This window comes from Schistocerca americana, chromosome 2, assembly GCF_021461395.2.
Source record: "Schistocerca americana isolate TAMUIC-IGC-003095 chromosome 2, iqSchAmer2.1, whole genome shotgun sequence".
Lineage (NCBI taxonomy): Eukaryota > Metazoa > Arthropoda > Insecta > Orthoptera > Acrididae > Schistocerca > Schistocerca americana.
The window spans coordinates 26,468,343-26,482,811 of NC_060120.1; the positions used below are offsets into that span (position 1 = coordinate 26,468,343).

The 14,469-nt window shown below is 41.4% G+C and overlaps 1 protein-coding gene across 4 annotated transcripts in view; it reads right to left on the bottom strand.

Moving 5' to 3' along the window:
- Positions 1–14,469, bottom strand: part of LOC124593729 (ankyrin repeat and fibronectin type-III domain-containing protein 1) — a 720,649-nt gene that overhangs the window by 139,627 nt on the left and 566,553 nt on the right. For all 4 annotated transcript variants that reach the window (XM_047132056.1, XM_047132055.1, XM_047132054.1 and 1 more), the window contains one exon: positions 11,856–11,959. In XM_047132056.1, coding sequence (XP_046988012.1) covers positions 11,856–11,959 — 104 coding nt within the window. The remainder of the gene's footprint in view (positions 1–11,855; positions 11,960–14,469) is intronic.

Here is a 14,469-nt window from a genome sequence, read left to right on the forward strand (position 1 = left end):
GAAGGAAACCAAGCTCAGTTCTTTATGTTTGACCTCTATATCGTTTCATTTACTTTACATTTTTTTCGCTTTCTTCTCCAACATTAGCTTTTAACCAGGATAAACTCATTATTTACAGATTATCTTCGGTCCGTCCAGCACAACTTCCAGTTAACAGGCACGGATGTGCTGTATTCCTTGCCGGCCGGAGTGGCCGTGCGGTTCTAGGCGCTACAGTCTGGAGCCGAGAGACCGCTACGGTCGCTGGTCGAATCCTGCCTCGGGCATGCATGTGTGTGACGTCCTTAGGTTAGTTAGGTTTAATTAGTTCTAAGTTCTAGGCGACTGATGACCTCAGAAGTTAAATCGCATAGTGCTCAGAGCCATTTGAACCTGTATTCCCTAATAAAATGTATCCCTCATATAGTCCAGCCTCCAGATTAAAATACTAGATTAGAGAAGTTATAAATGCCAAGTTCGCTGATAGTAACCTTTATTCTCGTCAAACAGTTTCGGTAATCAGCGTTACCATTTTTAGATCTCGACAGGCAGGTCATAGCAAATTTCTCAAAATAAAAAAAAAAAATATTTTTTTTAGGTATTGGCAGGTACCTAACGGACTAAGAGACTGATGTATCGGCATGTCAAAACTAATGTCAATCAAAACAGAGCATATCATTGTAGCCCGGATGCCGCTAAACGGAGGAATGCGGTGATTAACTGTGTATATAATTGTTTTAATTCTGACATGCAGATGCATCAGTCTTCTATTCTGTTACGTACCTGCCAATTCATGAGAAAGAGCATTTTTACTGCTATTTTAAGAAATACGCAATAACATGTCTGTCGAGATCTGAATATGGTAACACTGATTACCAAAACCGGTTATCGATAATAAAGGTTATTATTGGCCATCTAGTCAAAGAGGTTTATCTTCTCTGACGTATAATCACAGATCGCCTCTTACGGCTCTAAATGAGTAAAATAATAAAAAAAAGATACTAGAGCTTCTCGTTGGCAATTCCTTTATCTCTAAGTTTTTACAACTCTAGGGAAAAAGAATCATTGGCCCTTTTTTAATTCGGGGTTTACATCAGACTTTCGTAGTAACTTAAAATTCCGGCAAGATGAGTCTCGACCTTCCATCTCTGACACCCAACGTCTTTTGCCTAGGTACTCTTTTCTGTTGCTAGCGTTTTTCTGTTCCCGTATCTGGGACAATGTACGTAAGGAACACCAGATATCGAAATTAGGCTAGCGCTCGGTTCGCAGTTTACTTTGTTTTTGAGCCACGAAATGGCAATATTGGAACAAACAGTACTTGTGATACCTCATTATATAATATTGGAGACGAATTCATTGGTCCTTCCGGAATTCGGGAAGTGGAAACGATGTGATGCGGTTATTTTCTGCAGTTAGCTTCCGCTGTGAGTGCATCCCCAGAAACCCGCAGATAAACTGGAGTGGAAGACTTGCAGATGAGCCAGCCAGCTGTCTACCGGCTTGACGAGCTCTAATTCAGTAATAGGTAGCATGCATGACACGCATACGGTAGCATGTGAACTTTCTCGTCACTGAGAAAAACCTACAGCCGCGGCGACCTTAACAAGGGGATTTGTCACATCGTGGCCCGAAGCTGTTGCCTTCAATGTTTATGGAGAGAAGAAAAACGTTTCCACGAGTCACAGAAGATTGTTATTTTCATTTCCGAGACAGCTAATTGGGGGTTTTTACAGTATGACGTGTGGAATATGTGGTGTCCAAAGCTACCGCCTACGCTTTGCTTATAAGTGGGATCTTTATCAGATAGGGTTAACAGGGGACATCGAAAAAGTTAAAAGAAGAGCAGCTAGTTTTATATTGTGAAGTAGGCGATAGTGTGTCATGGATATTATACGCGATGTTGGGTGGCAGTCACTGAAACAAAGACTTTCTTCGTTGCGGTGAGAGCTTTTTACAAAAGTCCCACCACCAACCATCTCCATTGAATGTGAAAAAATTTAGTCGACTCCCACATATATAGGCAGAATTGACTATTGTAATAAAATAAGAGAAATCAGAGCTCTCAAAAAAATTAAGGTGTCCGTTTTTCCCACGTGCTTTTCGAGAGTGGAACGGTAGAGAAATGGTCTAATAATAGTTCGGCGAACTCTCTGCCAAGTAGACAAATGCGAATTGCAAGGTAGTCATGTGTACGTAGATACAGATACAGATGTAGGTGCAGTCGTAGAAGTAGATGAGATATAAAGTATTGGGAGACGAGAGAGAGAGGGAGAGAGAGAGAGAGAGAGAGAGAGAGAGAGAGAGAGAGAGACTTGGACGATACACTGGAGGTGTAGCCGGGAGACAATACGGGTGCAGCGTTTAACATGTTCAAACTTGGACAGACGGTAGCCATGCAACAGATGAAACAGTGAAAATGTTTGTACTGACACTCTGAGTACCACTGAAAATGATACTAATTTCTTGGAAAGAATGGTAACATGTCAGGAATCTTGGTTTCTCACTTACGATCCAGAACTGAAGTGCCAATACATGATTTGGATGGGCCGCACTTCACCGAGAGCGAAAAAAGTTCGGATGAGAAAATTTAGATTCAAAGCGATGATGATAGTTTTCTTCTATATTCTTGAAACTGTGTATCTTCACTGGATTCCTGAAGGCCAAACTATTAATCAACATTACTACCTTGAGGTCATTCCTCTCCTCTGTGAACAACTCTGTGAGAAAATAAGGAAAAAACGACCAGAATTCTGGAAGAACAAGTTATGGGTTATGTATGAGGACAACGCTCTGACTCGTACACCGCCTTGACGAGGGTTGTTCGGAAAGTAAGGTCCGATCGGTCGCGAAATGGCAATGACATTGAAAATCCTGTGAAACTTAGCACATATGTGTTGGGCAGTGTCTCTAATACGACTGTCGATTCCAGAATGAGATTTTCACTCTGCAGCGGAGTGTGCGCTGATATGAAACTTCCTGGCAGATTAAAACTGTGCGCCCGACCGACACTCGAACTCGGGACCTTTGCCTTTCGCGGGCAAGTGCTCTACCAACTGAGCTACCGAAGCACGACTCACGCCCGGTACTCACAGCTTTACTTCTGCCTGCTATGGTAGAGCACTTGCCCGCGAAAGGCAAAGGTCCCGAGTTCGAGTCTCGGTCGGGCACACAGTTTTAATCTGCCAGGAAGTTTCATGACTGTCGATTGCTTCACGTCGCTTTTTTCAGTTCTGTGCATACAGTGAGTACGTCAAGGTGTCTAGAACAATAGTGCTCCCGCCAAGTATGGAACCCGCTGCGAGGTTTCGCTTGATTTCATGCAACGCCACTTGGCGTACCTGTCATGCATTTCCTTCTTCACGACAGTTCTCGGCCACACACTGCAGTGGAAATGAGGACGGCTCTGCAGCGCTTTCGGCGGGAAGTCTATCACCCACCATACAGCCCGAACTTGGCTCCTTCGGACAGTCATCTCTGTTCAGATGAACCGCTGGCTATGAAGACAGCATTTTGCCACAAACAACAATTTGCAGACCAGAATGGAACTGGCGGGAAGCCAGGCGGCTGCCTTCTTTGACGAGTGTATTAGAAAGTTGATACAAAACCACGCGCATTCGGGAGGACGACGGTTCAATCCCGTCTCCAGCCATCCTGATTTAGGTTTTCCGTGATTTCCCTAAATCGTTTCAGGCAAATGCCGGGATGGTTCCTTTGAAAGGGCACGGCCGATTTCCTTCCCAATCCTTCCCTAACCCGAGCTTGCGCTCCGTCTCTAATGACCTCGTTGTCGACGGGACGTTAAACACTAACCACCACCACCACCACCACAAAACCACGACAAAAGTCGGAGAGAAGTAGCTGGAACGTGTAGCAAACTGTTGAAAATAAAACAGTTTTGATTTTCACTGTGGTTTCCATTTAGCGACCTATCAGATCTTACTTTCCAAATATTCCTCGTATTTTAAGAGATTTCTAGCAAGGTACAGCAACTCAGTGTTAAACTTCCTGGCAGATTAGACTGTGTGACTCGAACTCGGGACCTTTGCCTTTCGCGGGCAAGTGCTCTACCATCTGAGCTACCGAAGCACGACTCACGCCCGGTCCTCACAGCTTTACTTCTGCCAGTATCTCGTCTCCTACCTTCCAAACTGGCAGAAGTAAAGCTGTGAGGACCGGGCGTGAGTCGTGCTTCGGTAGCTCAGATGGTAGAGCACTTGCCCGCGAAAGGCAAAGGTCCCAATTTCGAGTCTCGGTCGGGCACACATTTTTAATCTGCCAGGAAGTTTCATATCAGCGCACACTCTGCTGCAGAGCGAAAATCTCATTCTGGGAACTCAGTGTTAGATCACCCGCCTTATTCGCCTGATCCAGCACCATGTGATTTTTGTCTGTTCTCTAAGATCAGATCTACATTAAAAGGAACAAGATTTCACTCCGTTGCAACAGTGACAGAATAATCAAGGAACTCACAAAGGAAGACTTCCTGCACAGTTTCGATCAACAGGGAAATTGCATGGAGCGGTGTAGGGATAGAGAATGGGAGTATATTAATGGTTGCAGTAACTAAATATGGATGTTCCTGAAATAAAATGTTTTACAGCGATAGTCACGTTATATTTATAGCTACGCCTCGTATACGTGTGAATGTCAGTTTCTTAGTAGTTATGTTGAAGCTATGTATTAAGGAGTGACGCAAATAAAATTTTAATATTAGACATTTTTAAATCGCACTAGAGAACATAAAATTATTTGTCCTAACCGCCATTCAGTTTTCTAGCGCCATACAGATAGTCCTCAAAATTTGTGCTCGCAAATTTTTAATGGCTATGGCAGTACTTGTAAAAAACGAAAAAAGTGGGTGCATGCAATATATGTATAATTGAGCATGAGTAGGGCATCTCCTAACCGTTATCTAGTGTATGCACACCACGTTCAAAACCAGAAATTCCGAGGACCATTGGTATGGGGTTAGAAATCTGTATGGCGCTAGGAGAAATTATTTTATACTTATACTTTTTAGTTCAGCTTTTTTACGTGTTTGCCCATGTTCGCTTACGTCACGTATACTGTACACATCTCCTCCCCTCCCTCTTACTCTGCCCATCGCCTCTTCTCTCCCCTCTCTGCTGTCATGCCCTTCCACTCACACATTCCACACTGCGCCACACTCTGGTCTTGCAGGCAGCTTAACTGTCAACCGTTCTTAAACTTTTTGACTCTCTCCCTCACACCTACCGAGCAGACCGACAAGAAAGCAAGTTATTATTACGAGGGCTATTCGGAAAGTGAGGAACGATCCGCCGCGAAATGGAAACCACTCTGAAAATCCGAAGAGGTTTTTCACAGACGTTTTGGGCAGTGTCCCTAATATGCCTGTCGATCGCATCAAGACGCTCTTTTCAGTTGTGAGTGCACTGTGGGCGAATAAAGGTGCCTGGAACAACGATGTCTCCCGCCAAGTAGGAGGGGCCGCTGAGAGGCTTCGCCTTAATGAATGCAGCACACTTAACACAACTGCCACGCACTTACTTCTTCGTGGCAATTCTCAGCCGCACTCTGCAGGGGCAGTGAAGACACTCCTGGAGCCTTTTCGATGGCAAGTGTTCGATCACCCACAACACAGCGCTAATTGGCTCGGCCTGAGTATCATCTCTGTTCACATGAAACGCTGGATACAAAAACAACACTTGGTCGCCAGCTACGCGCTATAGACCAGTGTAGAGAATTATCCGAAAGCACAGGCGGCTGCCTTCTATAACGATGGTCTTGGAAATTTGATAAAACGCTGGGACAAATGTTTCAGTCGGAGCAGCGACTATGTAGAGAAGTACCTGGAAGGTGTAGCTAAATGTGCAAAGAAATAAGTTTAGATTTTCACTGTGGTTTCCATTTCGCGACCGATTGTTCCTTACTTTCCGAACAGTCCTAGTACATTGTCATCCTGTCCTGAGCTGTGTTTACAGTTTCACATATGTAGCTCATCAGGAAGTTAATTTAAAATCAATTGAAAAATTTTTACCCAATAGACAGATGGGCAAGAAAGCGATCTAATAAAAACATATTAAAATGTTTTAATACAACAATAATATTATGTAGTTATTATTTTTAAGATCTTAGACATTTTTGGCTCGTTACATGTGAAAGGGATCAGAACGCCATATCAGCGGGAGGTGCAGTAACAAACTGTGACCCCTACCCTTCCAAACCGAACCCTATTCCGCGCCGAGGCCCAGGATGTGAATAGCAGACTTCAGCGGAAATAGATTGCGGAGTTTTCGATAACTTATTGCACTCTTAAATTGCGCAATAACTTTTATTATGTTTATAGTGCTCGGGTAGCACCGGAAAACATGGCGAAAAAATCACTATAATTTGCTAATTAGATGCAGAACCATTTTAACTGAAACCGAATAAAGGTTATTTTATAATTCTGTTCTACTCATGTATTTCCTTCTTAATAATTAGTTTGTCCTTGTGGCTGGTTTATGTGTTTGCACATGTTCTGTTGTGACCGATCCTGTCCCATTATAAAGCTCCCTGCATTTCACCTATGTAACGAATGAGCTGTAAATATTCTAGAGTGAAGTAGTCCGAGGATCTTTGAATGACTTGGAAGTTGATAGTCCCTGTTTCAGAAAATTTTGAATGTAAATTAAGGCTTGCAACTTTAATGTAATTCTACAGAGAGAACCAAACTGCAGTTTGATAGTGTGTATTTAGTGAGACCGTTGATTACGGTGTTAATTACAGGTAGCGGGAAATAAATAGCTAGGATACAACATTGTTGATGATAATAGATCTTCATTCAAAGTAGTATTCATCTCCGTTTCTGACAGAACAGGTTTCATATACGCTCTGTTACGAAATCTTAAATGAGACAGATAGATTAAAAAATAAATTTAAAAAAAGAGGAGAAGAAAATGATGATAAATCAGGTTCACTATACTGAAATTCGCCATTTTGTAAACATTTACTACACTGTCTGCCGATTATTGGCAAGGAACAGTCCGTTAGCTGGGAGCGTGTATACTCATAAACGCCATTTAACGTGTTCGGTGATTTTTGTTACACGTCTCTGATACAGTAGATTTTCTTATCCTTCAGATTGTTTATCATTCCAGTGAATAAAAAAAGTAGCCAAAAACTGTCAGATGCCCAATTCAGCGTGTCGAAGTGGAGGATACGATCCTTGGCTCGTCACAATGCAGGCCGTTATTTTCCATTCAGCCTCATCAGATCCTCTGACACCTTGTCGTGCTGGTTAACTGCGATAGGTTTGAAAACACACCCACGATGGGCAATCCCCATCGTGTCTGCATTGCAAACTAACGTTGCTTTCACGTTCGTCCTGGCCCATATTGCTTCGTAAGTCCGCGGTGATGAAGCTGTCATCCGTTAACACTATTAGGGTTCTGAGTCATATCAGTAATCGTATCAATAAAACATCGTCTCGTCGTCTGTTATGACTTTTGACTTGAACTTAATGTTAGTGCTTTGTGCTACAGTGTCTACAATGAATAGTCGGCGAATTTGTGGCCCAGAATTTACAAATGTAATCAGTCCAAAAAAAAAATCAGCGTGAATAACGGTTGGTAAATGGATACAGAACATTGTAGCGTAGAGGAATATAATGTGACAACCCGTCTCCTTCCTTTGCATTAACCCCATCACCGTATTATTAAAACTTTATGAATGGTTGATAAGTGGAGGAATATAATATGATAACCCGTCTCCTTACTTTTCAGTAACCCCATCATCGTATTATTAAAACTTCATGGACGGTTTATAAGTGGACAAATTTTGTATCGTTGACCATTCAGTAATAAGTTATTCAATACACCTTAAAAACATTTTCCGGTGTGGATCACCCGAGTAGTAAGAGATTTACCCGTTTGAAAAAAAAAAAAAAAAAAAAGTAGCTGAGGATAGTGGAGAAAGACAAAGGGAGTGGGATAAAAACTGAAGCTTAGGTAAGATAGCTACAGAATATATCACTCGGCGAGTTGTGGAAAATGGGCAGAGTTGTCTAGCTACTGCATCATCCAAAACAAAAGTTCCCTACTGACGTACGTATTGTTTTACGACTTTTTTTTTTTCTCAGAACATAATCGATGTAGAAGTAAATTCAAATGTGCCCCAGAGAAGTGTGCTGGGACCATTGCTGTTCATGTGTATGTTAAATGCCTTGCAGGCTACACTAATAGTAACATCAGACTTTTCGCAGACGTTGCAGTTATATTCATTATAATGAAATACTGTATGAAAAAAGTTACTCAGATATTCCGTCAGGTCTCAGTATGATTCAAAGTGGTGCAAAGATTGGCAACTTGCTGTAAATTTTCAGACATGTAAAATTTTGCACTTTACAAAATGAAAAAACGTAATATCCTATGGCCGCAATATCACTAAGTCACAGATGGAATCGGTCAACTCATGCAAATAAAGCAATTTGTCTTGATATGAAATGGAACGATCACATAGGCCTAGTTGGAGGTAAAGCAGGTGGCAGTTGGTTAGAATACTTCGGAAATGCGGCCAGTCTACAAAATGGGTCGCTTACAAAACACTCATGCGATCCATGCTAGAATACTGCTCAAGTGAGTGGGACCAATACCGAATAGGCTAACAGGTGAAACTGAACGAATACAAAGAAGGGTACCAAGAATGCGCACAGGTTTAACCCATTAGTGTCTTGCGTTGCGTTGATGGAACACGCTACAGGACTGGATTTTTATTAATTTTCTGGACAACGACGATCTTCTATAATCTTTTTATACATGTTTAAGGTGGCCATCCTTAGTACTTGTGAGAAGCAGTCCACTACTGGGAAAAATTTGTAATTGAATTTAAACATTTTTTTCTACAGCCTGAATCTAATCACACCATAGATTTACTGTAAGTATGTCAATTAAATATGTTAATCATTCCGGTTAGAAAACTGTAAATAGTTCCTTAATAATCACTTGTCATTTATTGAAAGGATATATATATATATATATATATATATATATATATATATATATATGTGTGTGTGTGTGTGTGTGTGTGTGTGTGTGTGTGTTTGTTTTGTTTTGTTTTTCTTTTTTTTTTAAGGGAGAGTAAGATTTTGGGGGCACTGGGACCCCGAGAGAAAATCGTGTCCCCCGAAATTGCACCCTCCCAAAGAAGAAGGAAATAAAGAAAGATAAAAGAAAGACTATTCATTTTTCCACAGAAAAGAAAAATCATGTGTTGCTGTATAAAGAGCATGACAACTCCGTTGTTTCTGCAGCATCAAATACAACGTATGTGAACCCAGTAACTAATGTTGAAAGATATTCTCAGTGGACAAGGAAACACAGTGAATTTCCTCGACCGTCGTTACTGACAGAACGCAACTAGGACTTGGGCGGATATGATCGAGTGGATCAAAATGTGAATCAGTACAGAATAAATATCCGTAATAGGAAGCGGTACTGGATTCTGTTCAGGCGGTGATTCGTTATCATCGTATACAGTGCCTGGATATCCTACCGCAAAAATGAAATTTTTTAAAGAGAAATTCTTTTAAAGAGAAATTACACAGGTGTGCTTGAGAAGGACGAACACTGACAACAGAACTGTAGCAGATGAACTCCATATTGATGAACTGAACACATCTGATTGTGAAAATACAACTCAGAAGAAGACAATGTGTTGGAACAATCTGTTTTGCATCAGCAAATACCCCAGTACAAGAAACGTAATGTGGGACTATGTTTTGAATGGTATGCTGCTTATCAGAGCAAACAATTTGTTATTTTCGTTTTTGATTGGTAATGTGTACTCAATGTTTAGCTTATTTCATTCAGTACAAAATGTGTAACTTTTCCATATAAATTTATATTTTGCTCTCAGTAGTGCTTAGCGCTACCTTTATGACACTGCAAAGAATGGTAATAAATGCCTTTTCACTTTAAATGCCAATTTCTTAATGTAACAAACAAGATATATTGGGTATTAATGGGTTAAAAACCAATTTAAAGTAATGACTCTAAGAAAATACTACAAACACTTGCGTATCATTCCTGTAGAGCACAGGAAAGAAGAGTAGACTAATTAAAGTGCACACAGAGACTTTGAGCAATCATTCTTCACGTGTTCCATATGTGAATGGAATGGGAAAAAGCACTAATAACAGGTACAATGGAAAGTGTCCCCTGCCATACATTTCACAGCAGTTTTCAGAGTTTGGATGTAGACGCAGGTGTAGCAGTTAAAAAAATAAAAAATAAAAAAATAATAGACAGGAATTCTCAAATTACTTTCAAAACAGAGCCGCACTGGTCCGTAATTACTAGAAACACATGATGCAAATTATCACAGCTATCAGAGACAGCAGTGATACCATCGAGCAATTTTTTCCCCAAATTTTATTCGTTATTACCTTATATCTGGAGGCTAGGGAAGTGTTCAATAAGGCGAAATGACTACACAAGATGACTCAGCTGCCCTTACCCATCTGTTTGCCTTCAAATACCACACACAAGATTTTCATACGCTCTTGGGCACAACGTGCAAGCTATTAGTCCTATGAAAAAATGAACGGGGGCTTTTTACAGGAAATTTAATGTATTTAAATTTTGTACTGGGATACGATTTTGCTAGAGGCAATAGTTCTCGAGTTATTCAAGAAAAACGTACGAAAGTGAGCTTTAAACGCGTTTTTGCTCTGAATAATTCGAAAGCTGTGGCCTCTAGCGAAACGGATCCCAGTATAAAACTCAACTACGTTAAACTTCTTACAAGAAGGTTGAAAGGTGGCTACAGTGAGTCACAGCGCCAGAGATTGCGCCAAAGAGTATTATTCAGCCACCTCCACTGGCAGTGCTTATTGAGAAGTAGCAGTAGGCAGTTCTTGTCGAGAAGTCGTAGTAGGCAGTGCTTGTTGAGATGTGGTAGTGGAGAGTGCTTATTGAGAAGTAGCAGTAGGCAGTGTTTGTTGAGATGTGGTAGTGGAGAGTGCTCATTGAGAAGTAGCAGTAGGCAGTGCTTGTTGAGATGTAGCAGTGGAGTCATTGTAGAGAAGTTCCCATGGAGAGTGCATGTTCAGATGTTGTCATATTGTTTTGATGGGCTAGACACCAGATATTGTTGGATTGGGGATGCTGTAATGATCAGAGTGTGCTTTTCGACAATATATATGAAGGTAAAAAATTCCTTTTTTTTTATTATTTCAATGTCTTAAACAATAATGCCTCTTGGTCACAGGTTCAGTCAACAAAGCATCTGGCTTGTGTTCTTGTATTAGACTGTATTTCTGGTTTCTATGTGCAATTATAGTATTTCTGTTTTTTTTAATTACTTCAGTATAAATGGTGTTTAAAATATCTGGTCTTATTGAGGAAGAACCGTGCCAGATGTGTACGTTGAATCACACTTCCACACACAGAACAGCGACACTTGTGCCTTGTTGTTTCGTAGCTTTCATAGTTGCTGGGGACTTACTTAATTAATTGTGTTAACGGAAGTTTTCTTTCGTTCTTTGTTGTCATTCTATGCAGTCATATTGCGGAGTAATACTAGTCAGGGCCAACCGGTTACGAGACTTCGTAGCCGGATATACAGCTACTGAAAATTAAAATTATTTGCATAATCTACATTTAATTAAGCCCCCATGCAAGGTCCTTTTCATTTTTTCTGTAGAACTACTAGTCTGCGCGTAGTGGGTGAGAGAATATGAAAATTTTACATGTTGTATTTGAAGGCACTGCGGGTTGCATGAAACCCATCGGTAGGGGCAGCTGAGTCACTCTGTATAGTAACAATTACTTCGCAGTTCCTGTGTTGGAAAGAAAGCAGAGGGAAAAGCGTTAACTGGCAGGTGGTGGAAGCTACAAGCTGAGAGCACTCACACTGGTTTCCTTCCTGTGCCCCGAAAGCCACCAGCATCTTGGCGAGTTGTCGGTTGTTGTTGAGCACCGCCACGTCGAGGGGCGACAGACCGTCGCTGTTCACACTGCAACAGAAACGTACCACGTCCGCATACAAACTTCGCAACTCACAACGCATTAGGCACGAATATTCTGGTTGGTATCGTCGCAATCAGACGGGAGAGATGGCCGTTCTAAAAGTAAATAACGTTTTGATCTGACGATGATCGTGATGAAGAACGATCAGGTCAACTTTCAGAAGCTACTGACGAAATCGAATCAATGAGTGAGGATAAAACTCAACATTTACTGATGGGCTAAACTTCGGCTTTACTGAAATTTAGCGATCTGTTCTTTATCAAACTTTTAGTGGTGATTTGGGCCAGGTGGATTTCTCGACTTTTGACAGTTGCATATTTTTCAGTTGATACGAAAAGGACGGTGAGAAGTTTTTGAACGATATTGTTACTAGAATGAGAATTTCACTCTGCAGCGGAGTGTGCGCTGATATGAAACTTCCTGGCAGATTAAAACTGTGTGCCCGACCGAGACTCGAACTCGGGACCTTTGCCTTTTCGCGGGCAAGTGCTCTACCAACTGAGCTACCGAAGCACGACTCACGCCCGGTACTCACAGCTTTACTTCTGCCAGTACCTCATCTCCTACCTTCCAAACTTTACAGAAGCTCTCCTGCGAACCTTGCAGAACTAGCACTCCTGAAAGAAAGGAAGTTTCATATCAGCGCACACTCCGCTGCAGAGTGAAAATCTCATTCTGGAAACGTCCCCCAGGCTGTCCTTTCTTTCAGGAGTGCTAGTTCTGCAAGGTTCGCAGGAGAGCTTCTGTAAAGTTTGGAAGGTAGGAGACGAGGTACTGGCAGAAGTAAAGCTGTGAGTAGCGGGCGTGAGTAATGCTTCGGTAGCTCAGTTGGTAGAGCACTTGCCCGCGAAAAGGCAAAGGTCCCGAGTTCGAGTCTCGGTCGGGCACGCAGTTTTAATCTGCCAGGAAGTTTGATATTGTTACTGCTGAGGAAATCTATGTTTCGCATATAAGCCCAAGACCAAAGCAGCAGTCAATGGAACGGGATCGTCCACGATCTCCCATCAAACCAAAAAGTCCAAACAAACTCTGGGCACAAGAAAGATTATGGCCAAAGTGTTTTGGAATCGAAAGGAAGTTCTATTCATCGACTTGATGCTTGGAGGAGAGACCGTAATTTCAGCGGCCTACTGCCAGGCTGATCACCGATCAAAGCAAACGGCGTGGGTTGTCGTCAAGTTGCATTGTTTTTCTTCACGATAAGGTTCGCTCACATTCTGCGAAGGATTTGCTTCGGCAGTTGTAATGGGTAGTTTTTGAACCATGCGCCTTACAGCCTGGCTTTTTTTTTTTAGTATTTGTTTTTTGTAATTCAAATGTGTGTGTATATATACATACATACACACACACACACACACACACACACACACACACACACACACACACACACATATATATATATATATATATATATATATATATATATATATATATATATATAATTCCCGGCAATCAGTTGCAACAATTATGCATATAATAAGTTGTTGAAAGTTGTTTGTCGTGGAAAAACTGGCGACTCCGAACATCATTATGTTTTCCGCAAACAAAGTTGTATTTCACAAATGTTATTAATTGTCTTCATAATGTTAACCACATATAGTTAACGGAAGCCGTAGAAACGATATTCCGAAACGAATACGTATAGCGTAAGTCAAACGTTCGAATTAGAATAGAAACCCCACGAACACAAATTTGCTGTGGCAGGTATGAAACTCCGTTACTCGCTCGTCACACTTGAAGGACAGATGTTGAATGGGCCGAAACGAGCCGCCGCATAACAGCGTAGTTGCCTGCTAACTTCGAAAGAAGGTAGATACGTTCCGTAGCGCAACTTATAACATCGTCGAATATCAGTGCGGACGTGAGAGCTTTGGTACACCCTGTTAAACAAACGGAAAAATGGAGGCGGTACAATTGGAGAGCGATCCGCCTTCACCAACATGCATAAGCAATTCAATAATAGTTTTTATATATATATATATATATATATATATATATATAAACTACAAAAAACTAATAATTAAAAAAAATGTTTCGTGGCGCGAGATTCGATCCGGCAACCTTCAGATTACAAACCAGAGCGCTTACCGCTGCGCCACGGCGCTGTATAACATTATTAATCGTAGAGAGCATTTCACGTCAACGGTTTCTTTTAACTGTCGATTTTCTCGGCAACGGCTGAGAAGTGCATCTTGGTGCTTTGCCACATTACACCTCTGGCCGTGAGCTTTTATTATGCGAAGTATGAATCGAATCTGAATTTCATAATTGGCGGCCTCCCCTTGTAAGTAAGAGTAGCAACAGCTTCATACATGAGTCATGTTTCTCATGGCAGATCCGCTCGGATCCAATGACTAGCTGCATGCAGTTTCGACTGTGGCCAAAAGGTGTCAGTATCTTACGGACTATGAAATTATCAAGCAGTGGAAACTGTATATTGGGAAACAAAACTGTGTTTATTTCAATTATTATCACTTTCATTAGTTTCTGTTGATTT